The sequence below is a fragment of the Leopardus geoffroyi genome, chromosome E3 (assembly GCF_018350155.1).
Source record: "Leopardus geoffroyi isolate Oge1 chromosome E3, O.geoffroyi_Oge1_pat1.0, whole genome shotgun sequence".
In the NCBI taxonomy this organism is placed as follows: domain Eukaryota; kingdom Metazoa; phylum Chordata; class Mammalia; order Carnivora; family Felidae; genus Leopardus; species Leopardus geoffroyi.
The window spans coordinates 38,966,783-38,993,092 of NC_059340.1; the positions used below are offsets into that span (position 1 = coordinate 38,966,783).

The 26,310-nt window shown below is 47.8% G+C and overlaps 1 protein-coding gene across 4 annotated transcripts in view; it reads right to left on the reverse strand.

Moving 5' to 3' along the window:
• Nucleotides 1-4,199: 4,199 nt before the first annotated feature.
• CLUAP1 (clusterin associated protein 1) overlaps nucleotides 4,200-26,310 on the reverse strand; it is a 36,491-nt gene continuing 14,380 nt past the window's right edge. For 3 of the 4 annotated variants that reach the window (XM_045460307.1, XM_045460310.1, XM_045460309.1), the window contains exons 7-13: nucleotides 25,005-25,138; nucleotides 20,032-20,173; nucleotides 17,961-18,033; nucleotides 12,329-12,436; nucleotides 9,600-9,655; nucleotides 9,298-9,354; nucleotides 4,200-5,231 (exon numbers count right to left, since the gene is read on the reverse strand). In XM_045460307.1, coding sequence (XP_045316263.1) covers nucleotides 5,085-5,231; nucleotides 9,298-9,354; nucleotides 9,600-9,655; nucleotides 12,329-12,436; nucleotides 17,961-18,033; nucleotides 20,032-20,173; nucleotides 25,005-25,138 — 717 coding nt within the window. In that variant the 3' untranslated portion in view covers nucleotides 4,200-5,084. The remainder of the gene's footprint in view (nucleotides 5,232-9,297; nucleotides 9,355-9,599; nucleotides 9,656-12,328; nucleotides 12,437-17,960; nucleotides 18,034-20,031; nucleotides 20,174-25,004; nucleotides 25,139-26,310) is intronic. The other variant, XM_045460311.1, reaches the window with a different exon arrangement.

Below are 26,310 nucleotides of genomic sequence, written 5' to 3' on the forward strand. Positions count from 1 at the left end.
ACTCTAATCGGGAAGGAGCAGTCAGACAAAATCCAAATCGAGAGGCATTCTGCAAAAAACAATAGCCTGACCTCTTCAAAAATATCAATGTCATGAAAAATACAAAAGGCCGGGGACTGTCTTAAATTGTAGATTAAACAGACATGACAACTTAACGCAAGATCTCTGACTGGATCCTCGACTGCAGAGAAACAATCGGCTATAAAGAAAAGTATTTGGAAATGGGAGACATTTGAATATGGGTCTTGGGTAGTATTTATTTGGATTACTGGGTTTTGAAAGTTATTTTTGCTACATATAGAACTTCGGAATGGTTTTCGGCTCTTAGTACTCTCAAGGTGTGGCCATGCTGTCTTCCGGTTTGCGCAGCTTCTGGCTGAGTGGAGAACTCGACAGAAAAAAAAGATGTGGTAGCCAAATGCCGGAGAAAGCCGTGCCCTGCAGGAACCTAGCCACCAAAGAAACCTCAGGGGCCAAAGCAGCGGAGAAAAATCGTGCTCTCCAGGGACTCTGGGAGCAAGCCGCCTCCCTAGCAGCCTACTGACAAGGCTCTGTATGTCGCCAGCCAGCAAAGGAGAGAGATTTACAAGGAATAGCTCTGTTATCACAGAGCAGACCAGACGGTGAACTGGAGCGAGGCAATAAACCCATAAACAGCACGGTGGGACTTGTCTTTTTCTTTTTCATTTTGAACAGTTTCTCCTGCTGTGTCTTCAGGGTCAGTATGTTCTCTTCTGTGGCGCCTCATCTGCTCTCAATCCCAGTTTTTGTTTTTGTTTCTTTAAGCTCCCCAAGTTTTGAGATTTTCTTTAGGCCTTGTCTCTTCTTAATATGCTCCTGCCTCCCTCTGCCATCTCAATACAGGGAGTACAGTTGAATGTCTGAATGTCCTTTCCTACTAATTCTGTCATCTGTCATTTGAGTATGGGGGGGGTGGTCATTCCTTGGTCTCTTTCTTGATTCTTATTATGCCTGGTAAGTTTTGATTGGACACCAGACACGGGGAATTTTATCTTGTTTCGTATAGACTATTTTTATACGCCTTCAAATTCTTGAGCTTAATTCTGGAACACATTACTTAGAAACAGCTGCATCCTGGGGCGCCCGGGTGACTCAGTCAGTTAAGTGTCCAACTCTTGATTTCGGCTCAGGTCGTGATCTCACGGTTGGTGGGATGGAGCCCTGGGTCAGGCTCTGTGCTGATGGCAGGGAGCCTGCTTGGGATTCGCTCTCTCTCTCTCTCTCTCTCTCTCTCCCTCCCTCCCTCCCTCCCTGCTCCTCCCCTCCTCACACTCTCTCTCAAAATAAATAAATAAACAATGGAAACCAATTTGACAATAAACTTCATATATTGAAAAAATAAATAAATAAATAAACATAAAAAAAAAAAAAAGAAAGAAAGAAAGAAACAGCTGGATCCTTTCAAAGCTTACTGTTTTCAGCTTTGTTGGCCAGGACCAGCCACCCTTAAGTTCAGGGCCGCCGTGGCCCAACTTGTGAGGCAATGTCTCGGTATTCTGGGTGCTCTACCCGATGCCCAAGTCAGAAAGCTGTTCTGGAGCCTTATCTACAACAGATGCTATGGACATCCAGGTGTAAAAGATCGTGAAATCCACGTTAGCCTTCGCACTCCTAACGGTAGCATCAGCCCACGTGGTCATCGGGTGTGCGCCTGATGTTTCCAACACACAACATGGATCTAAGCAGGACTCCTAACGAAACTTTGCTTCATCAGTTCTGCACACTCTCTCTTATAGAGTCAACCCTTCCCATTCCACAAACCAGTTCCCTCCAGCTTAAAAAAAAAACCCTCATTTTCCTCTCAAAACACAAAACGAAGCTTCCTCTGCCCCTCCAAAATGTTCTTGGCCACACTCTTCTCCCCTGGCTGGGCCCCCTCTTTTCACTTGGGACCACCCCCCTTGCGGAACACTCGTCAACATTCACCGTGTTGGCTTCGCATTCTGACCTCTCTTCGACCCATCGCGTGCCGACTGCTCCCGGCTGAGGTCGCCACAGATTTCCTAAGTGCCAATGTGGCCCGTTGTGACTCCGGCCCGTTGAGGAGGAGGATTTAGCTTGCTCACCCCTCCCTTCTGTGGAAATTCTCCCTGCCTCGGCTTTCCACTCACATCCTCATTGCAAGGACTTTTGTTCCGGGCAGTTTGAGTTCCCTTGCAATTCAACCAGTCCCGGATTCCAGCACCTCGGAGTCTCCTGGGCCAGTCTAACCACTGTGGTATTGATGTGGCGTGTTGCTAACTTCAGCCAAACCCACTTCCTTTCAGACATTCGGCACGACACGATGTTACAGTTCAAAACTCGAACAAAAGAGCGCTCGCAGGTATTCTGCCCGGCCCAGCTGAAACAGCAAGTTCTTCAGACCTCCCAGTGCGAGAAGTCCTTGGACTTGGTTCTTGATGGCTACCACCAAAAAAAATTAACGACTTAAAAACTTCCTTGACATTTTCAGTCAATACACATCTGGAAAGCATTTTAAGAGGTCCTTTAGTTACACGGCTAAAAACAAAGAACTACTGGCAATGATCTAAATGAGGGTTTTTCATTGACCTAATCAGACAATCTTCTTTGGGGCCCGAGTCTGTTCTGACGCTTGGCCCAAAACAAAAGACACGAGGTCATCAAGCTCTTGAACATATCTGACTCCTGGATCTGTTACAGTGACAGACACACACTGGTAACTACGATCAGGTACTTGAAGCTCCTTTGCTGACAGAAGCTGCCCGAGGAAGGAAGTGCCACTCCATGGGGAGACTGTGCAATAGTTAACCAAGGGATGAGGGACCACGAAGGAAGAGGTGACATAATAAACCGCACACGGCACTGGAGCCTCTATTGGAGGAGGGGTTGCCTGCAGCTTGGGTCAGGCTCCCCTGTTAATGCCCATGAGAAGAAAGAATCACATAAGGAAGGGGCGCCTGGGGGCTCAGTCGCTTAAGCGTCTGTCTCTTGATTTTGGCTCAGGTCATGATCTCACGCTTCATGAGTTCTAGCCCTGTGCTGGGCCCCGAGGTGACAGTGCAGAGACTGCTTGGGATTCTCTCCCTCCCTCTCTCTCTCTGCCCCTCCCCAGCTTGTTCTTTCTCTCTCAAAAATAAATAAACATTTTTTTTAAAAAAGAAGAAAGCATCACAAAAGGAAAAGAGAAATACATTTTTTGGTTTTTTGGTTTTTTTTTTTTTTTTTTTTCAAAAGATAGGTCAGAGTCAGGGAAACCAAAATGATAACATCCAGGATGATGCAGTGGAAGGCAGGGCTCTGCGGGGGTTAGCACAGCGCCCACACACCCCATTCCCTGTGAGTGCATCATTTCAAAGAGGGCACATCTCCATCACCGCCAAATTAACCGAATGCCGTTTTAAAACAGGAGTAATCTCTTGGGAATGCAAGCTGGTGCAGCCACTGTGGAAAACAGTATGGAGGTTCCTCAAAAAACTAAAAATAGAACTACCCTACGACCCAGCAGTGGCACTACTAGGTATTTACGCAAGGGATACAGATATGCTATTTCGAAGGGGCATACGCACCCCGTTGTTTACAGCAGCACTATCAACAACAGCCAAATGATGGAAAGAGCCCAAATGTCCATAGATGGATGAATGGATAAAGAAAATGTGGTATATATATACAATGGAGTATTACTGGGGAATCAAAAAGAACGAAATCTTGCCATTTCCAACTATGTGGATGGAACTGGAGGGTATTACGCTAAGTGAAATTAGTCAGAGAAAGGCAAATATCATAGGACTTCACTCATATGAGGACTTTAAGACACAAAACAGATGAACATAAGGGAAGGGAAACAAAAATAATATAAAAACAGGGATGGGGACAAAACAGAAGAGACTCATAAATATGGAGAACAAACGGAGGGTTGCTGGAGGGGCTGTGGGAGGGGGGATGGGCTAAACGGGGAAGGGGCATCAAGGAATCTACTCCTGAAATCATTGTTGCACTATATGCTCATGTGGATGTAAATTAAAAAAAAAATAAAAATTAAAAAAAAAAAAAAAAAAAAGGAGTAATCTCCGGCACAGGAGTTGGGAAAAGATAGAGGAAACAGCAAAGATGATAGAAGTAATCATCACATTATCTCCTAAAAGTTGACATGTACACAGTAACCTGTGAACTTTTCTTAAATAAGTATTTTACGTTATAGGTGAATATAAACAACGTAATTATAGTTTCAAGTAAAACTTATTTAATAATATAAAAATACGGTATTAAATACATTTGTTAAGAGTTAAGTAACTTCAGAAGTCTTCTGCGTTCATAACTGAAAAATCTGTGAGAGCTGCTCTGCGTTTCCGTATCAGAAATAATACGACACAACTCCACCTGTCACTTCTCACTTCACATCAGCGACATTATCCTAGTGATACTCAACCTAATGCAATCCTGGTTAAGTTTTTTAGTCAGAAACACCTTTCCTTTAACTAGCTTTCCTAGGAAGGGATGTCAACCTTCTGAGAGAAAATGAAGTGCTTCTATTCTGGAGCGTCTCTCTGTTGCCTGGATTTGAAGGAAAGTGGGTTTTCATCTAACTTAGCTAACTTTCATTCAGAAAATTTTAGTAAAATACATTTAAAGCTTGGTATTGCAAACATGCAGAAGGAAATAGGACCATACAACGAAATAAAAGCTAGAATTAAAAGCCGAAGTACAGTAAATGTTCTAAATTGTACAGGTCGAGAGGAGTCAGGTGCCTCCCCGCCCCCCTCCGGCCAATTCCTAAACTGAGTCCTGTGCCCAGCCCGGGTCTAACCCCCCCACCCCCGACTCTTGGCGGAAACGCTTGACAACAACTGCCAAGATGAACAGCGTTGGCCCTTATTTCTCCTCGGGTTTTCGTCCTGTGGAGGTGCATCGCTTAGAACACAGGCGTTTCCCAAGTTCGCTGAAGCTCCGTGGAGTAACCCGGAGGAGGCTAAAGACCGAGGTGTTGCTTCACTAACAAGTCCAGCTGGTTTAGTGCGTGAAATCGGTTTCCCTCCTAACCTTCTAACTTCCCGTTTACCTACAGATCTGAGGGATTTAATCTGTCCGGTCTCTTGGCACAAAGGTCAGAAGTCATTGTCGCTCTCATCCAGGGGCTCAGGTTTCCGGACCCTTCGACTGGGCTTCGCTGGCGAGACAGCAACGCTCTCGTCTTCCAAATCGTCGTCTTCTTCATCGCCCTCCATGTCAATCTCACTGTCCTCCGACTCCTCCTACAGGAAGACGGCAAACACAGCTGACGGCCCGTCTCTTTCTGACAGCTTGTCAGCAGAGGCCCCTTTCCACCAGTAGCTCAGTTAACCAGCAACACCCACATGTGAAGGAAGAGCTCGGCAGAGAAACAGTGAGGCATGGGGCGTGAGATGGGGACCTTTGTTGGCTCAAAGACCAACATAAACGGATCATCTAAGCAGTGATCCTCAGATACGAGCGTGCAGTCTACACCCGGTGCTGCAGGGGCCGGCTTTCCCACTGAGGTCTCAGAAACACCACGGGATGCCGCTCTGCTCCGGGGGCCCAGAGACCCACCAGTGGATAACAAGGACCGAGGGGCTTGGAGATTAGGAAGGGGGTTTATTTTGGCTTTTACCAGACTGGGGGTGGAAAGCCACCCGGGAATTAGGCAAAATAAAAGGAACACTGTGTCCCTCGCCTAGATCTGGGTTGACCAGCTCAGCTGGGCTTTAAAGCTGCAAGTGCTGGGGCGCCTGGGGGGCTCGTTCAGTTAAGCTTCTGCCTCTGGGCTTCAGTTCAGGTCACGATCCCATGGTTCGAATGTTTGAGCCTGCCATCGGGCTCTGCGCTCACAGCACAGAACCTGCTTGGGATTCTCCCTTTCTCTTTCTCTCTGCCCTTCCCTCACTAGCGCTCTCACATGCGCTCTCTCTCTCTCAAAATAAATAAATAAACTTAAAACCCAAAACTGTAAGTCATGCGTCCCAGGTAAACCAAGATGGCTCGAGCCAGACCACTCCCACCAGCAAACATACATGCTGCAATTTCCTTCTTAAAAACAAAAAACAACAACCCTCAACTTAATCCCATCTTCCTTGCCAGCTACTCTGCCCTGTTCCTCTGCACCCCCCTCCCCTGGCAACAGTGAAACTCCTTGAAGGAGTTCGGAACCCACCTCCCTGTTGGCTCTCCTCTTGCTGTGTCCTCAACATACTCAGCAGGCTTCACCTGCCAATCCCCCGACTACTCTTGAAACAGAGGAATTCAAAGCCAATGGGCGCAACTCCGGCATCTGGGGTGACCTCCAGGCTTCGCCTTCTTGCTTGAAAGCCACCCTGTGCTGCAGGGCGCCCTTCTCTCAGGTGCTCGCCCCACTGCACTCGGGCATCTTCCAATCTCACGCGCCCCTACACCCTCCGTCTCTCTGACTCTACAATGCGGCTCAGCTCAGAGCCCTGAGGCTCCCTCCTCTCCTCTTTCTACTCTCTCCCCTCACACAATCACACGTATCCTTGCAGCTCGAACACGGCCTAATATGATGGCTTCCCAAACTCAACTCCAGCCCAGGCCTGACCCTTGAACTCCAGACTTGAATTCCAACTGGCCGTTCGACCCCAGCACGTGGATGGCTGGCAGGCACTGCTTGCATAACATGTCCCAACCCCAACTCCTGCGCTGCTCCCCAAGCCCCACCCACCTCGGGACATGCCAAGGCTACCTGTGCCGTCAGCCAGTACGCCACAAGCTGGGGTGTCCCTCATTTCTCGTCCTCTCACACCCCATGTCTAGTTAACACAACTTCATGGTTCAGACCACGGAAACATCCAGAATCCGACGACTTCTTAACACCTTCGCTGCTACCACCCTAGGCTGAGCCGCCAGCCCCTCCGGCTCCCGCAAGTGCCTCCTGACTAGGGTCTCTTCAATGCCAGTCGGCTCTGGCACAGCCGGGCTCGCGGTCCTCGGCCCCTTCCCACAGCACTCAGAGAAAACCCCGGGTCCTCATCAGGTCCGGCAAAGCTCTGGCGGCCCCTGCTCCCCGTCCTGCCGCTCCTATCTGCCATCCACTCCATCCCAGTCGCACCACCGTCTCTACACCTCCAAAGCAGGAGCCATATTCCCTGTGTCCTGGATGCCCTTCCCTGCACCACGTCCCTCCTTCCGCTCAGGCCTCTGCCAAATGTCACCCGATCACAGAGACATTCCCTGACCGATCAAAAGACACCAACCTCCTCCCTCAACCCTGTCATTCTGTTCCCTGAACTTTCTTTTCTTCTTGCCACTATGACCCGACGTATTCCCTTGGTTACTGCCGGAACGTGAGCTTCCTAGAGGCGGGGATGCATTCCCCACCATCTGTAACACCTGCACGTAACAGGCACTCAGCAAGTGTCTGTCGTGCGGACGAGTGCGCACACAAAGGACAAGCCCGTACGCCTGGGCCAGGTGCGGAGGCGGCCTCCCTAAAACCAACAAGCGACAACAGGCGCAGAGGACGTGTGAGCTGTCACTCGGGCATTTGTTCTGAGACGAGAGAGCTACGCGCCTGAGCAAGCAGATCATAAGACAAGGGAGCCGACGGTGCCTTCCAGGCATCCCCAGCCCCCACGCCAGACTTCCCATTCGTGCCTCGAATGGGTAAGACGGGTGGGCAGAAGCTATTTGAGCATCCAGCCCGACTCTGTTAAACATGTTTGAGGTGGTTTCTCTGCTTCTCGAAGACTACCTTCTGCGATTCCAAGGCCCCACCTTCTCTGCACATCTTGCCCAGCAAACCCTCCCCTCTGTGGATTTCGGTAACAATACACAATGTTGGCACTAAATAGAGGGATCTTTTGTACAAGAATGTCAACTCCTGCTCTGTCCCTGTGCAGCCACTAGAGCCACACTCCAGACACAGGAGGCACACGACCTGATAAGGAGGTCTGTGCTCTGTCAGCCCAGTCGCCCCTTGCTTCTGGGCCTCACAGGCTTGCCAGGGACTGCCACCAAGAAGGCAGGCCCGGGGCAATGGACGGTGCAGCCCCACCTGTGGGGCCCTGGCAAGGACCGGGTTCCCCATCCCGGTTCATTTCCCCATCAGTATTAAGTCAGTGACACTCAAGGCACCGGCAGCCTGATGTCCCAGCCTCTTGCCCAGCCTCTCTGAGGCCCTGGTCTCAGGACAGCCTCCTTTTCCGTTCCCTCCCCAGAATGGAACTGAAGAGAGGGCTGGTCTTGACCCCAGGACCTCAGCAGGTTCCATTCTTTTCTAGGTTACAGTTCAAGGGCCTAACGACCTTTCTTGTCTCGTGGCTCGCACTCACCCCTCCTCCTCAGCATAGGGAAGTTCTCCGATCTCTGTGGGACCCGGATGGCGTGGCTCTCACCCAGGAGACAGAGTCATCACTGGGAGGAAGGCTCTGCTGGCCCTGAACAGGCCAACACACACACACACACAGATGAGGTGTAGGCCCTGAGCAGGCACACACACACACACACACACACAGACACACACCCACACAGACACACACACAGATGAGGTGTAGGCCCTGAACAGGCCAACACACACACACAAAACACACACACACACACACACACACACACACACACACACACAGATGAGGTGTAGGCCCTGAGCAGGCCAACACACACACACACACACATACACACACACACACGAGGTGCAGCCTGGAGCAGGCTCTCACACACACACACACACACACACACACACACAGATGAGGTGTAGGCCCTGAGCAGGCTCACACATCCACACACACACACACAAGATGCGCCCCTGAGGAGGCTAACACACAACACACACACACAGACACACACACACACACACACACAGACACACACACACACACACACACAGATGAGGTGTAGGCCCTGAGCAGGCACACACACACACAGACACACACACACACACACAGACACACACACACACACACAGATGAGGTGTAGGCTCTGAGCAGGCTCACACATCCACACACACACACACAAGATGCGCCCCTGAGGAGGCTAACACACAACACACACACACAGACACACACACACACACACAGACACACACACACACACACACAGATGAGGTGTAGGCCCTGAGCAGGCCAACACACACACACACACACACACACACACATACACACACACACACGAGGTGCAGCCTGGAGCAGGCACACACACACACACACACACACACACACACACACACGAGGTGTAGGCCCTGAGCAGGCTCACACATCCACACACACACACACGAGATGCGCCCCTGAGGAGGCTAACACACAACACACACACACACACACACACACACACAGATGAGGTGAAAAGAAAACCAACCTGCTTCTTGGAGCTGGAAGTCCTGCACTGACCTAAGAGAGCTGGTGCTGCTTCCGTCTTTGGAAAGCGAGAATGGAAAGAACAGGGAGAAGGAAAAAAAGCAGGGGTGGGAGGGAAAGCACATTCATTGGAAAAGAAAAGAGCCATCAACACATCAACAAGCAGAGGAGAGTCCAGCTCCTGGGGGGCCCAGCTCTGCCGTACGCCCAGCAGCGGGCTAGGCTGAGGCGCACGGCTCATCCACAAAGCCAGCCCCGGAGCAGGAAGAAAGGAACAGCTAAGGGGAGCTCGTCGGGACTCACGTCGTCATCGGAGTCTCCACCCTGCATTGTGCCCACGATGAGTTTGCTAGGTCTTCCTGAGGAGAACCAAAGCATGAAGAAATTAGGAAAACCTCATTTAAAAAAAAAAAAAAAAAGGCGGGGCGCCTGGGTGGCTCGGTCGGTTGGGCATCCGACTTCGGCTCAGGTCATGATCTCGTGGTCCGTGAGTTCGAGCCCCGCATCGGGCTCTGGGCTGACAGCTCAGAGCCTGGAGTCTGTTTCGAATTCTGTGTCTCCCTCTCTCTTTGACCCTCCCCTGCTCATGCTCTGTCTCTCTCTGTCTCAAAAATAAATAAATGTTTAAAAAAAAAAAAGGCAAGGAATGGTATTCAAGATTTGCTTTCCTTTAGAAAATTGGGGAAAACAAGAATCACGCTAAAAAATTTACTTAGGTAGCATCCAAATAATCAAAACTATAATAAACCACAATAGATTTTCTAGATTTCCACTTTGAAAAAAAGGAAAAGGGCAATAAAATATAATCATTAACTCGGAAGTCAGAAAAATATATATGCATCCTGTAAATGTTGTAAGAAAAATCAGTGAATCCCACTATGAGTAACAGATAGCTGTGCTATCCGTTGGAAAAACAAAGTCTTCCTCCAGGGACCAATGTATGTGAATCTATGAGCTTCAAAGAGAAAAAACTAAGTATCACACTTAGTTCATCTTTCAAACCTGCGCCCCCACCTCCCTCCCCCATTGACTCCGTTATCTCAGGGATTCTCCTCTCTCCTCTGGAAGTCAGGGTTGCTGACAGGGGACTTCTGCCAACGCTCAGGAGCCGTCCTGCACAGGGCAGAAGCGGACAGCTGCATCACACCCGGAGGCTGACAAAGGAACAGCCGTGACCCCAGGTCAAGGCCTCGGGGCAAGGGCAGCGAGGGTAGCCCAGAGAGGAGCTCACTCGGGACAGGCCTGGGGTGACCACCAAGAGCTATTTAAGGAAACTTTCCCTCACTCAGATCAAATGCAAGTCTTGTGTTGTCCAAAGCCCTTATTTATAGTTTTTAGAAATGGACGCTGTGACTTGACTCCTGCAGGCTGAATGGTCAGCAGAATTCAGGAGCCCCAGGGCCTCTATGAGATTCTCCTGAGCCAAACATCTACCTTTCCAGAGCCTCAGCTCCCATCTACAGAATGGGAGTCATAACCTCTAACCTCTATTTGTATCATGAAGCTGTTAAAAATAAAAGGAAAAGACATCAGAGCATCTAAGTAACTTATGTAAAAAGGAAAATGTAATAAAGAACAGCCGAACCTAGAATAAGGGCCGTGAGCAGGAAGAGTTAGTATCAAATGAAGATAATTCACCTCTTAAATATGTTGTGTACATAAAAATGCAAACCGCTCCCAAAATTAACAAATGGTAGATAAATGTTTTTAAAGGCAAGTATAGGGGCGCCTGGGTGGCTCAGTCGGTTGAGCGTCCGACTTCGGCTCAGGTCATGATCTCGCGGTCCGTGAGTTCGAGCCCCGCGTCGGGCTCTGTGCTGACGGCTCAGAGCCTGGAGCCTGCTTCGGATTCTGTGTCTCCCTCTCTCTCTGACCCTCCCCCATTCATGCTCTGTCTCTCTCTGTCTCAGAAATAAATAAACATTAAAAAAAAAATTTTAAAGGCAAGTATAGGGCAATGTAGTAATATCTATCAAAATAAAAATTTACATAACCTTTGACCTAAGAATTCCCCCTTGAATGGTACAAACACTGAAGATAAACAGAAGGATGTATCTACGAGGAAAAGAAAAATAAAATAAATATCTTTCAATATGGGAATGCCTGAATAAACCCCAGGTATGATCACACTGTGGAATACTACGCAGCTGTCAAAAAGAACGAAGCAGAATTGTATTTTCCTGACACGGGAGGAGTTCTAATATATTTCATCAGAATGTTTTTAAAAAGCAAGTTGCAGGAGGTGCCTGAGTGGCTCAGTCAGTTGGGCGTCCAACTTTGGCTCAGGTCAGGATTTCACCATTCACGAGTCCGGGACGCGCGGTGGGCTCTGTGCTGACAGCTTGGAGCCTGGAGCCTATTTCAGACTCTCGGTCTCCCTAGCTCTCTGCCCCTGCCCCCCTCAAAAATAAACATTAAAAAACAAAAAGCAAGCGGCAAAACTATGCACAGAGTCTGGCCCCATTTAGGTTAAAAAATGTCTCAGGTGATCTTTGTGTCTAAGTTTCACTGTATGTGTGTGCTTGCCTCTGTGTGAAAAGGCAATGTGGAAGGACCACCCCCTCCAAGCCACTGACCGGGACCCCTTTAGGATGGAAAGTGGGACCTCAAGAAGATCCCAGGGGAGCACCCACACTTGTCCAGATATTTTACTGCTCTTTAGCAGTGAGAAAGCAGAAACTACTAGGTTTTTTACAGGCAGAGATGGTTGTGTGAGTCCCTTCTCTGTGCATAATTCTCTGATTACACGGGATCCAAGTGCACTGAGAACAGTTTGGACCCAAAAAAGGACAGAACACAGCTCAGTGGCAGAAGCAGTGTGTTCCCATGGCCTCTGTGACCAGGACACAAAGAACAATCAGCTATTCTTGAGACCACAGGTAAGAGTATTAGCAGCAGAGGTGACCACACAGAGGACTTTAAGAGCTGAATCCTGATAGACAACAGAGCAGGATAAACCCTGGAGCAGGGGCCACCCAGAGTGTTCCATGACAGGGCACAGGAGGGGGGGCAAGAGAAAGAAGTCGTGCTACCTTGCATGAGCACCTCCATGGCCGTCCGCGGCTTGGACAGCCGTCTCTCCTCCAAGTCACTGTCAGATTCATCTTCCTCCTGGATGTCAATGTCCGAGTCGTCATGACCTGGGAGCAACACAAGTAGGCAAAACAAAAGGGCGGCTCCATCATTACCTCTGAAACAGCTTGTATCCAAAAGGCTCTTGTGCAAAACCATTTGCACTTTTCAGCCTTCCTTCTGCCGCATTAGATTTTATGAGACTCTTAGGATTGGCCTGTAGATACTTAGAGGGGTTAATGCAAACAAGGATATACTGGGTTAGTTTTTTTAAACAATTTTCCAAAGCAAGGCAAAACTGGGTCAGAACACTATTCTGGTAGGTGAACTACAATTTGAATCACCAGCTGTCAAGGTATAGCTGGAAGTTCTTGGTTAATTGGGGGCAAAGTCCATTCTCTGTTCAGGGTTAGGTGGCGTTACCGCGACTCGAGCTCTTTGTGGGTAACAGAGATGAGGAGACAGAGCCCACTGAAAAGGTGAGGGATTGCACCAAAACAGGCCTGCAGGCGACGAGGAGAGCAGGCCAGGAAAGGCTGGCCTGAGAAAGACGGTGACCTAGTGAGTGGCTGTAAGAACTCATGCTCACGATCTCCTTTCCTGGAGAAAATTCCCTTACAGAGATACACAAAGAGAGGGCGTTCTCACATTGTGAGATGTGCGACAGCCTTACACATTCATTTCTTACACGTTAATTTCTTAAATACTCTTCCAGAGTCTTGTGTGGGGTTAGACATTTCCTAATGGGAACTTACAGGAGGAGAGTTTCCACAGTGGAGAAAAAAAGCTTTCACTGCCCAGCTGACTCCCTGTGACCGGGGAGAGACACTGGTTTTGGAAGGAAAGAACAGGAGGAGTTTGCAGTCGCTGTGCTGACCAGTGAGTCAGAGGTCAGTTTGGAAGTACAGTAATTGTTCGTCTACGGAAAGGCTTTGCTCAGCCCCTGCTCTAAGTGGGAGAGTGGGTGGCTGCGTCTGCCTGGGCACCAAGGGAAAGTTCTCTGCTTTCTTCGCCGTGGAGAGAAGAGCTGTGCTCTCCAGCATGGAGGGGTAAGCTGGGAACCAGGGATGTGTTAGTAATAGATAGCATCCTGCAAGGACTTCAACACAATCTGTCTGAAAACCACCACCGTACAAAAAGCCTATACAGAGAATATAATTAAATACTAACACAAATGAATCACTGCAAAACGCAATTACTATTCATCTGAGTTCACTTTTTATGGACATTTTATTATGACATTGTATCAGTACCCCTTGCAATATAAATCAAATGATATCATGAATTTTAAAATAATAATAATACATGTTTCTCAGGCTCAATAGGATTTCTTCTGACAAGTTCAAGCCAATACACTAAATTAACGCATGCGGACATGGAAATCACCCAGTTATCAGTGACACGTTCAAGTTAAGGATAGCAGACAAGAGTGCCCATAAAATTCAAAGAGGAAAGAACAGTCTTTCCAACAAATGGTGCTGGGACAACCAGAGAGCCACATGCACAACAATGAGTTGGGACTCCTACCTCACACCATACGCAAAGACTAATTCAAAATGGATAACAGTTAAAACTGTAAGAGTCTTCCAAGAAAATATAGGGATAAATCCTGGTGACCTTAAATTAGGCAGTGGTTTCTGAGATATGACACAAAAATGCAAACAACAGAAGAAAAATTAACAGTGTGGACTTCATTAAAAGTTTGTGCAGCAAAAGCCAGCACTAGTGAAGTGAAAAGACGGCCCAGAGAATGAGAGAAAAATATCTGCAAATCACAATCTGCATAAGGATCTAGTATCCAGAATATACAAATAACTCTTACAATCCAATAATAAAAAAACAACCCAATTTAAAAACGTCCAAAGGACTTGAACAGACATCTCTCCAAAAGATGGGTACGAACGGCCAACGAGCCAGGAAAAGATGCTGCACTTCATTAGCCATCACAGGAAGTCACATCAAAGCACAGTGAGACACTACTTCGTACCCACGTAAGCTACAGGCAGTTTCTTTTCAGGTTTCTCTTTTTATTTATTATTATCTTTTAGATGTTTGTTTATTTTTGAGAGAGAGAGAAAGGGGGCGCACGCAAGTGGGGGAGGGGGAGAGAGAGAGGGAGCCAGGAGGTGAAGCAGGCTCCATGCTGACGGCAGCAAGCCCGACCTGGGGCTTGAACTCATGAACTGCAAGATCACGACCCGGGCAGAAGATGGATGTTCAACCGGCCGAGCCCCCCAGGCGCCCCCAAGTTTCTCCTTCTACATCAGCACAGTCCAACAGAAACACAATGCCAGCTGACAGATCTAATTTAAAATGGTCTAGTGACTACATTAAAGTAGAAACAAGTCAATTAATTCCAGTAATGTCTTACTTAACCCAATGTATCCAAAACACCATTTCAACAGGTAAACAACGTAAAGTATGAGTAATGAGTAATTTAACTTTTCATTCATACTAAGTCTTCAAAATATTTTCCACCAACGGCACTCCTGAAGTTGGATGAGCCACACTCGAAGTGCTCAAGAGTCACACATGGCTTGTGGTTACGAACTGGATGTCACCATTCTGGCCTCGGCTCCCTGAGCGCCTTATCTGTCACCGTGCCCCCAGTGCTGGTACAAGGCCTGACACACAGTAGGCATGCAGCAAGTAAGTGTTGAACGCAAGAACATTTGCTCTCCACTATACCATAAAAACGAAATCCCAGCAAGGTTACTAAAGTGCTTTCTAGAAATTTGTGGGTCATTTTATGAAATCAGAGGACTCTACATTCCTTACACTCCAGTGGTGAATCCTGTAGAGAGCACAGTTATAAATTTACCACAAACAGTGAGGTTTAAAAGGACGGTGGGAAGATGAGGGCTGTCCTTACTGTGACCACAGGGCATGTGAACAAAGTACTTGGCCTTTTTCGTCTCTGAGGTCCCCAGGGCAAGGACCTGTCTCTAATCACTCAGACTTGCTCTCTCTTACTCCAGGCCCTTACTCCAAACGCACAAAGCCAATTTCGTGACATCACCTCCTGCTTAACAGAGAAGACAGGAGCCATCAGATGGGAGCCCTTCAGCACACGACCCATCTTCCAGCCTGAGCTTGAGTCCTGCACGCCCACACGTTTCCTCACTCGGCAAAACTCATCCTCTCACTGAGCTCTGGCTCTCACCCTTTCTTACAGACTCCCAGGACTTTCCTCATCCGGTACCTCCTTCCTCTCCAAGTCACACTTTTCAGCCTTTGCATAAATAGCATCTCCCAAGGAGGCCTACGTTGACCCCCAATTTAAAACACAATTCCAGGGCATCTGGGGGGCTCAGTCAGTTGAGCGTGCAACTCTCGATTTCGGCTCAGGTCATGATCCCCCAGTTTGTGAGTTTGAGCCCCGCATCGGGTTCTGTGCTAATAGCGGACAGTCTGCTTGGGATTCTCTCTCGCCCTCTCTCTCTCTGCCCCCACCCCACTCATGCTCTCTCTCTCAAAAAAAAAAAAAAAAAAGAACTTAAAAAGAGTAAACGCGGGCTGCCTGGGTAGCTCGGTCAAAGTGTCCGACTTTGGCTCAGGTCACTTTGGCTCACGGCTCATGAGTTCAAGCCCCACATCGGGCTCTGTGCTGACAGCTCAGAGCCTAGAGCCTGCTTCAGATTCTGTGTCTCCCTCTCTCTGCCCATCCCCCACTCGCACACTGCCCCCTTCTCTCTCAAATATAAATAAATATTTAAAAATTAAAAAAAAAAGGTAAACACAATTCCACACACCCTCACCACCTCCCTCTCTGCTCTACTCTACCCCGAAAGGCATTTTTCACTTTCCACGCACAGTTTGCTCATCGTTTGTCTCCTCTCACTGGCAAGCAGCGTGGTTAAAGCAATGATTGCTTTTTTTGTTTTTCTAAATTTTTTTTAATGTTTTTATTTATTTTTGAGAACGAGAGAGAGTGTGCACAAGCGGGAGAGGGGCAGAGAGACAGGGAGACATAGAATCAGAAGCAGGCTCCGAGCTGTCAGCACAGAGCCTGACACAGGGCTTGAACTCCTGAACTGGGACATCATGCCCTGAGCCGAAGTCGGACGCTTAACCGACTAAGCCACCGAGGTCCCCAGAACCCCTGTCTTTTGTCCACTAAGGAACCCTTCTTCGCACCCAGAACAGATACTCGACAATGGTTTACTGCACCGAATCAGCTGTCTACACGGTGGTGTAAACAAGATGAGCTCTTTCAGCTCCTGGATTTTGCTCACTCTTACCCCTAATTTGTGTCCGTGTCCTATTTGGCTTTTCTGTTCAGAGAAGTCTTTCAGAAAGTGTCCTTTTATCGAACTCCCCGCTGATCCCAACTCTCTGGCCAATGTTCCCGCATACACAGAAAAGCAAAGAAAGAACATCTTAACAACTTTAGGACGGTTCTTCTAATTTTCCTCACTTCTTTGCCCTCAAGCTAATTAAGTGCTTTCCTTCATTAATTTGGTTTAAACGGGACATTATTTTTCCAAAAAAAGCAAAGTCACAGATGCTCCCAAGAATATTTGTCCTTCAAGAGATCCCACACCTGTGGATCACAAAATTAAAGCGTGAGTTCAGAAGAATAAAGACGAATGACAAAGGTCTTACGGTTGGCCCAGGCACACAGCAGGGTGCAGCCAACCAACCAGGGCTCTTACTTGTGCTGGGCCTCCTGGGAGGGGATAAACTCCATGCAGGCTTATCACTTAGGGCCGCCACGGGCTCTCTGGCCTGACCTGGAACCACAAAGGTGAGGGGGGCTGCTCTGGCTAGAGAGACGCCTAGAATTTCCTAAACTTGCTTCTAAAGGATTTCCCAGCACTCCCTATTCTCCTTCCAGAGTTTCCTGAAATTTAGGAGAGAGAGGCAGAGAACAAGTACAAAAGGAGAGAGGCCCAGAGACAGAGAGGGAGGGAACGTGTCCCAAGTCCCACACACAGCATCCTCAAGCATGAGAGAATAAAATACTTCATCATAAAAAAGAGAGCAATAAGCAAGAGGAGGAGGAACAGAGACAAAGCCATTGATTCGGCATTAAGACCATGTGCTGAGGCCGCCCAGACACCTCGGTGAAGTTCGTGGAGGAAACGTGCTAACCAGCCACGGAGAACACTCCTCCCCAGCACGCAGCTCTCACATACGGGTAACCCCCACTTGCCCCCAGGTGACGGCCTCACTGCACAATCCTGGATTACTGGGGACACAGGACGGGTGTGTGTGGGAGGGGACTAACTCTAATCAAGTGCCCCACTAACATGCAGTGCATTAATGACACCTGCTTTCTATCGGTCCTAAAATAAGGAACCTAAAGACCTCCGAGACCACATTTTCTTTTATAGTTACATATTATACGTAATTCAAACTGTATCATTTAAACAGGGAAAAACAGTATTTTAGTTGATAAGAAAATCAAATGTGCTTTGAATGCTGTGTAATTTGAACCAGTCTCTTGAGCTCGAGTGAATTAAAATGGTACTTGATATAGAAGTTTTGAGAAAATCGCCTTTTGAAAATAAATTAAATACACGCATACATTTGTCAAGGCTAAAAACGCTGGTCCAGAAGAAACAGCCCGGTCTACCCTTGTGGTCTTACCTTCAGTCTTGAGCAGACGCTTTTCTTCTTCCTTCAGCTTGTTCTGCATCAGACGCAGAGTGTTCTCAGCTTCCTATGGAACAGCAAGAACAAGATTCAGAAGAGATCACCCTTTGGTGGCCTGTTTTATCATTCTCTACCACGTGGATAAGCAGGGCCGAGTCTGTGACGCAAAAGCAGCAAAGATGTAGAGCACACGGAGACAGCGAACGCTGCCTGAGAACCAGGGCCGTGGTCCCCAGGCCCCCTCTCTCCAGGATCAGCCAGCAGCCCAGCCAGGGGAGGCCGCCTGAAGTGGCACCGCGGGCCCTCGAAGCCCTGAAAAAAACCGAACCAGACAGGGAAATGCCCGTGTGTCTGTGTGGGACGTCGACACGGGGCAGACGCGTCGAGAATGGGATAGCACGGGCCTCCTGCTCTCAGAAAATAAAGCATGAATTTTATTGTTTTTCTGCTCTGTGCTATTCCAGCCCCAGAAGATGCTAAATGGTGAAACTGATCTGGGTGAAAAGAGAAAAGAAAATAAAAACTAGTCTAATTCCTAGGGGGATAAAAGCTAATACCTCAGCTAGGTGACAGAATGTGGCCCTGATTACGGTCAAAAGAGAGAACGGGGGAGGACAGTGGCTTTTAAAACTTTGGTGTCATTCTACACATCAAGAAACAAGCACTGTTTGAGGCACGAGCTACCTTCAGGGCGCAGGTGTTATGAACACACAGAGCAGGTGTGAGCAGAGGAAGGAATGCTCGTCCCCGGGCCACGTCTTCGGCACGACCTCCACACCTGGGGGCGGCCCCGCGTGACACCACAGAATGCTCACTTTACTTTCACGGCCCTTTTCTGCTCTTCCCCAGACACTGTCCTCACCACGGGCCTGTCCTGCACCCTTGCTGCTCTGTGGCCTGCCCCTGCCATACAGCAGTGGTGGCAAACGGCTCTGTGTCAAGATAAAGGTGTCCCCAGGAAAGCATCAGCCACCCCCCCGCCGGCCGTCCTGTACAACCAAACAGCTCCACCTCATTCAAACACCCAGCTTTTAAGAAGGCGGCATAACCTTTACGCCGAAAGCTGCCAAGGACAGCGTGAGAGAGGGAGGTTACAGACCAGTCTCAGCATGAACACGGATTCCAAGGGACCATTCTTGGGTTAAGCAGAAATATCCCCAAGGGATAGTAGCAATTCCAAACATGAGAGTAACTTGGTCCATTTCTCCTTTGTTCTCAAATCCGTGTTTACCAGCTCATGCTGGGACCTGAAACACTCTTTCCTAAACGGCCTGGAACAATGGGATGAGAGGAACCCAGACGACCGCTTGCCCTGGGCACACACACTTCCCACAATAATCAATAAACTGCGTTTCCTCTTTATAAAGCAGTATCTGATAAACTACTTTCAATTAAGCAGGGCCTGAAAATCTTTCAGTGACCTGACCAAGCAAATTTTTAGAAATCTACCCAAGGCCAGTCACCTACTCCATGGAACTCAGTGCAAATTAAAATGCACTTAACAATTATTAAGAATTCAGGGGCGCCTGGGTGGCTCAGTCGGTTGGGCGCCCGACTTCGGCTCAGGTCACGATCTCGCAGTTTGTGAGTTCGAGCCCCGCGTCGGGCTCTGTGCTGACAGCTCAGAGCCTGGAGCCTCATTTGAATTCTGTGTCTCCTCCTCTCTCTGCCCCTCCCATGCTCATGCTCTGTCTCTCTCAATAATAAACAAACATTAAAAATAAATAAATAAAAAATTATTAAGAATTCCAAACCAGTGACGGCACAGCATTAAAGCAAGCACAGGCCGTCCTAAGCTAAGTCTTGTGCGATTGCGCAGGTCACGTGGCAGCCCTGTCTGCCGCCCTAACGGACCAAACCCATCAGAGATCCGGCCAGCCTGGAGTCCAGGCCACACCACCAGCAAAAGAGGAGAGCTGCGTGAGCGATCCGCAGACTTGATCAGGGAGAAGGAACATCCAGGGAATGTTCCCCCACGACGATATTTACAAACTGACATGTCACCAAGTACAGAATCCCACGCCAGAAGGAACGGTCTGTAGAGAGGAGCGGGCTAAGCACTCACCTCAAACCTCTCTTGCTCCATCCTATGATGGTCTTCAAGCTGCTGTTCCAGATAAGCCAGATTTCGAAATTTCTCCAGATAAACGTCATACTGCTTCTGCAACTCCTCCTCGATCTTCTCATATTCATCCATAAAGGCCGGCCTACAACAACCAAGTGAAATAAAAAGTGAAAGATTCATCAACAGACACTTGAGATTAGTATGCTGAGCCCCAGGCCCCACCATGGTCTGCTGTGGAAAGCCTTCATGGAGAAGTGTCTTCATCTGGAAGCTGCTTAAAGCTCATTTCCCTTTCCTCCTCCCTCCCCTCAAAAGCAACAGCTTAGTTTGTTTGTTGATCAAAAGCTCTTTGTAAAAACTTGAAAATAATCTTTAAAGTATGAAGAATAAGGTAAAGATTACTCATAATCCTATCACCAGGTACAAGCACGTAATATTTGATAAACATCCTTCCAGACTTTTCTGTGCATAGATATATATACAGAGAGAGAAATGTATTTTTTCTTTGTTTTGCGAGAGAAAGAGAGAAAGGTAGGAGAGGGGCAGCCAGCAGGCTCCATGCTCAGCGCAGAGCCTGAGACGGGGCTCACTCCCACAACCCTGGGATCATGACCTGAGCAGAAATCAAGAGTCGGACACTTAACCAACTAAGCCACTCAGGCGTCGCAGAAATGCATTTTTATTTTTTATTTATTTATTTAAAAAAATTTTTGTTAATGTTTATTTGAGAGAGAGAGAGAGAGACAGACAGACAGACAGACAGACAGAGCATGAGCAGGGGAGGGGCAGAGAGAAAGGGACAGAGAATCTGAAACAGGCTCCAGGCTCTGAGCTGTCAGCACAGAGCCCGATGCGGGGCTCAAACTCACGAGCCGTGAGATCATGACCTGAGCCGAAGTCGGACGTTCAACCAACTGAGCCACCCAGGTGCCCCAGGAATGCATTTTTAAACACCTTTAAGTATATGAAGCTTTGCAATCTTTTTTCTTACTCACTCTGCCATAGATTTTAATACAGACTTAAAAAGTAATCACATGTCATACACATCTCACAAAATTAGTAAATTAAATATATACATTATCTTAGTTGAGCAGAGTATTTCGCTGTCTGGATGCTCCAAAAAGTATTCCATCCCTTAAAAAAGGGAAACATAGGTTGCTACAAATTAAAGCTAAGTTTTTAAACAATATAAAATCTAAAAGCAAAGCAATAACACAAAAGCTTGTTTTGACTGATTTGCTGAGTTTATGTTTTTTTCTCTTATTTTCGATCTTAAAGGGAAACTCTCTTGTTTTAAAAATATACAGATAGGGGTGCCTGGGTAGCTCAGTCAGTTACGCTTTCGACTTCAGCTCAGGTCATGATCTCATGGCTCATGAGTTCAAGCCCCGCATCAGGATCCTTGCTGGCAATGTGGAGCCTGCTTTGGATTCTGGTTCTCTCCTCTCTCTCTGCCCCTGACCTGCTCACACTCTCTCTCAAAAAACAAAACAAAACAAAACAAAAACAGAAATTAAAAAGTAAGAGATTATCTTTGGGACTAGAGCAAAAACAAACTTTTCTATTAAAAGGATATGAGAAATCTAACCAAAGAGGTGAAAAATCTATACATTGAAAACTATCCAAAGCTTATGAAAGAAATTGAAGAAGGCACACACAAAAAAAGGAAAAAGATTCCATGCTCCTGGGCAGGAAGAACAAATATTGTTAAAATGTCAATAGTATCCAAAAGCAATCTACATATTCAATGCAATCCCTATCAAAATACCACCAGCATTCTTCACAGAGCTAGAACAAAAAATCCTAAAATATGTATGGAACCAGAAAAGACCCCAAATAGCCAAAGCTTTCTTGAAAAAGAAAACCAAAGCAGGACACAATCCCGGACTTCAAACTGTATAACAAAGCTGTCATCATCAAGACAGTATGGTACTGGCACAAGAACAAACACTCAGATCAATGGAACAGAACAGAGAACCCAGAAATGGACCCACAAACGTATGGCCAACTAATCTTTGACAAAGAAGGAAAGAATATCCAATGGAATAGACAGTCTCTTCAGCAAGTGGTGCTGGGAAAAGTGGACAGTGACATACAGAAGAATGAACCTGGACCACTTTCTTACACCAGACACAAAAATAACCTCAAAATGGATGAAAGACCTAAATGTAAGACAGGAAGCCATCAAAATCCTTGAGGAGAAAGCAGGCAAAAACCTCTTTGACCTTGGCCGCAGCAACTTCTCACTCAACATGTGTCCAGAGGCAAGGGAAACAAAAGCAAAAATAAACTACTGGGACCTCATCAAAATAAAAAGCTTCTGCACAGTGAAGGAAACAATCAGCAAAACTAAAAGGCAACCGACAGAATGGGAGAAGATATTTGCAAACGCTATATCAGATGAAGGGTTATATGCAAAATCTATAAAGAACTTATCAAACTCAACACCCAAAAAACAAATAATCCAGTGAAGAAATGGGCAAAAGACATGAACAGACACTTCTCCAAAGAAGACACCCAGATGGCCAACCGACAGATGAAAAAATGCTCAACATCACTCATCATCAGGGAAATACAAATCAAAACCACAGTGAGATACCACCTCACACCTGTCAGAATTAACATTAACAACTCAGGCAACAACAGATGTTGGCGAGGATGCGGAGAAAGAGGATCTCTTTTGCATTGTTGGTGGGAATGCAAGTTGGTGTAGCCACTCTGGAAAGCAGTATGGAGGTTCCTCAAAAAATTAAAAATAGAGGGGCGCCTGGGTGGCGCAGTCGGTTAAGCGTCCGACTTCAGCCAGGTCACGATCTCGCGGTCCGTGGGTTCGAGCCCCGCATCAGGCTCTGGGCTGATGGCTCAGAGCCTGGAGCCTGTTTCCGATTCTGCGTCTCCCTCTCTCTCTGCCCCTCCCCCGTTCATGCTCTGTCTCTCTCTGTCCCAAAAATGAATAAACGTTGAAAAAAAAATTAAAAAAAAAAAAAAATTAAAAATAGAACCACCCTATGACCCAACAATTGCACTACTAGGTATTTATCCAAGGGTACAGGTGTGCTGTTTCGAAAGGGCACATGCACCCCAATGTTTATGGCAGCAATGTTGACAATAGCCAAAGTATGGAAAGAGCCCAAATGTCCATTGATGGATGAATGGATAAAGATGATGTGGTGTGTATGTATACACATACACACACACACACACACACACACACACACACACACACTGGAGTATTACTCAGCAATCAAAAAGAATGAAATCTTGGGGTGCCTGGGTGGCTCAGTCAGCTGAGCGTCTGACTTTGGCTCAGGTCATGATCTTGTGGTCTGTGAATTCGAGTCCCACATCGGGCTCTGTGCTGACAGCTCACAGCCTGGAGCCTGCTTCGGATTCTGTGACCCCCTCTCCTGCCCCTCCCCCACTTGTGCTCTGTCTCTCTCAAAAATATATAAATAAATGTAAAAAAATTTTTTTAAAATAAAATCTTGCCATTTGCAACTACATGGATGGAAGTAGAGGGTATTATGCTAAGCGAAATTAGTCAGAGAAAGAAAAATATCATACGACTTCACTCATATAAGGATATTAAGATACAAAACAGATGAACATAAGGGAAGGAAAGCAAAAATAATATCAAAACAGGGAGGGGGACAAAATATAAGAGACTTAAATATGGAGAACAAACAGAGGGTTACTGGAGGGGGTGTGGGAGGGGGGATGGGCTAAATGGGTAAGGGGCACTAAGGAATCTACTCCTGAAATCACTGTTGCGCTATATGCTAAGTAATTTGGATGTAAATTAAACAAAATTAAGAAAATCAAAAATCTATGTGGGGAAAAAAAGGGTACGAGACTTAACAAAAATGAATTTATGCTTGAAAGGCAGAATTTTTTTTTTTTTAATTTTTTTTTTTTCAACGTTTTTTATTTAATTTTGGGACAGAGAGAGACAGAGCATGAACGGGGGAGGGGCAGAGAGAGAGGGAGACACAGAATCGGAAACAGGCTCCAGGCTCTGAGCCATCAGCCCAGAGCCTGACACGGGGCTCGAACTCACGGACCGCGAGATCGTGACCTGGCTGAAGTCGGACGCTTAACCGACTGCGCCACCCAGGCGCCCCGAAAGGCAGAATTTTTTAACGAGACAAACATATCAGGTGGGCCACATTCCAAAGGTGGAAGGACGTGGTCTTGCCCATGGCTGGGAGGAAGCCTGCGGTGCTCCCTGGGTTACCCCAGGCGCTGCCTTCCCTCAGGTCTCAGGACAGCAGCCAGACTGTGGCCCAGTCACCAGTATCTCAAAACGGCAAGACATTCAAACGGGTGCAGGAGCTACACGGAGGAAGAAGCAAAGAGAGAAAAATGAAGGGAGGACGAAAAGGGAGAAAAAGTAGTGGCACGGGAGAGAAAATGACAAAGAGACACAGCAAGCAAAGGAGGGTACAAAATGAGAGAGAGAGAGCGAGCGAGCCCGCAGGCTCCAAGAAAACGTGAGAAACACACTTGGAAGGCTCCAACGACCTAGAAGGCGTTTGGCGCCCCCATTATCATTCATATTCCCTGGAAAAGAGGTTTTCGGTGATGGAAAGCCAAGAGAAAGACGAATTACCGGTGAAGAATGATAAAGGTCTAAAATCTACTCACACTGAGAAAGGGGAGTGTGCTTCTGTTTCCCCCTCATTTAGGGCAAGGCCCAGATCTCAGGAGACGAGCCTCGCACAACATTCACCATGTGGACTCACTCGGCCCTGCATTCCGAGAAGCTGTAGAAGCCTGAGGGGAGGCTCCGGGTACAGTGAAAGCAGGGGGAGCACGAGCTGCACAGAGCGCTCGTTACCGTGAGTGTCGCCCGTACACCGGGAGGCCGAGACAGTCCCACAGGAGGCCGTCCCCGCTGCCCGTGTGCCGCTCGCTCACTCTGCTGGAACTTTCAAAGACGACAGTCTACTCATCCTTCAGGTGTTCGTATCTACCTGACACTCTGCAGAGTCTGGAGTCGCTTCCGATTTCTTTCCAGTTCTAATTTCCTCTTCTCAATTTTGGCTTCTAAATTAGCTTCGTCAGAGGCCACGTTATTGAGCAGGTCTTTAGTCTTCTGAACCTGTGCCTACAGTGAACAGGAAGTGAATGAGGCGGGTGCCAACAAGGAGCACCAACCCGACTCTCGGCAGAGAGGGACTTCGAGACTCGGCAGGCACCGAGACACAGGCTACGGGAAAGCAGAGTCAGCGAACAGGGCAAACCCGCCCCTGGCCATCACTCAGTTAACCAACTCGTTGCAGAGGGAACGTCACACAGGCCCAGAAAAAAATGACCGTCCTTTTTCCACGAAAAGAGGTGGTTTCTTGCCAGGGAAACAAATGAAGACGGAAAAAACAGCGTCCTGGGCAGAGGGGAGAGGCTCCCAAGGCCTCCTGCACAGCTCACTTGTTTAGACTGGTCACCCAGCTACTGCTCTGAGTTGGTAGTCTGCCTCTGTTTACACCGGTCAGGTTACTCCCCTGCTTACAAACATCTGACTCACAAAATGTGTGCACATGCAAGCATGGCTTTATTTAGACGGTGACAGAAAGAAACCTTAGGGGGTCCCAGCCCTAATCCTGCCTGCTGGGACCGAGAAAGAAGTCACCTCTTCTCTCCCCGGCAAGTAAACCTCGACTACAGACTAAAACAGAGAAACTACCACGTGAAGGCAGTACGAAAGCGGCCCCCTCAGCGGACCTGGCCTTCGGGCCGGAGCGTGGGTAGCAGGGCCTGGGAAAGAAGGCGAAGGGAAAGAGAGAGATCACGGACAAACTGCAGGCCTCCCTGTTGTCTCACGCCGGTCTGGGAAGCCGGCCGGGCCGGGCCTGGGCTCCGAGCTGCCATCGGCCGCAGCAGGAATGGTGTCCGGGAGCGTGGGGCTGCCTCCCAAGTTCTGACGTCCCAACTCTGCCTCACGTCCCCGATGCCCGAGGCGGGCTTCTGCCCACCAGGACCCCACACACGTGTCCTCACCCACGAAGGCCTCGTGTCTGCTCATCTGCAAGTCTATGACACGCTGTGGGGTCCACAAAGAAACCCTCTAAGGAGCGTGGACACTCCGTGACTGTCAAAGACTATATATCTTTGGAAGCAACCACCTCTATTGTTTATTTATGGTTTCATTTTTTTCTACTAAGTACACTCATCATTTCCAAGGTGCTTTCATGAAAATAATCTTATCACTATCCGTTTGCTGCAAGTGCTTTAAAAATCCCAAAAGAGATCTAAACTCACTCACAAGAAGACAAGGGGAGT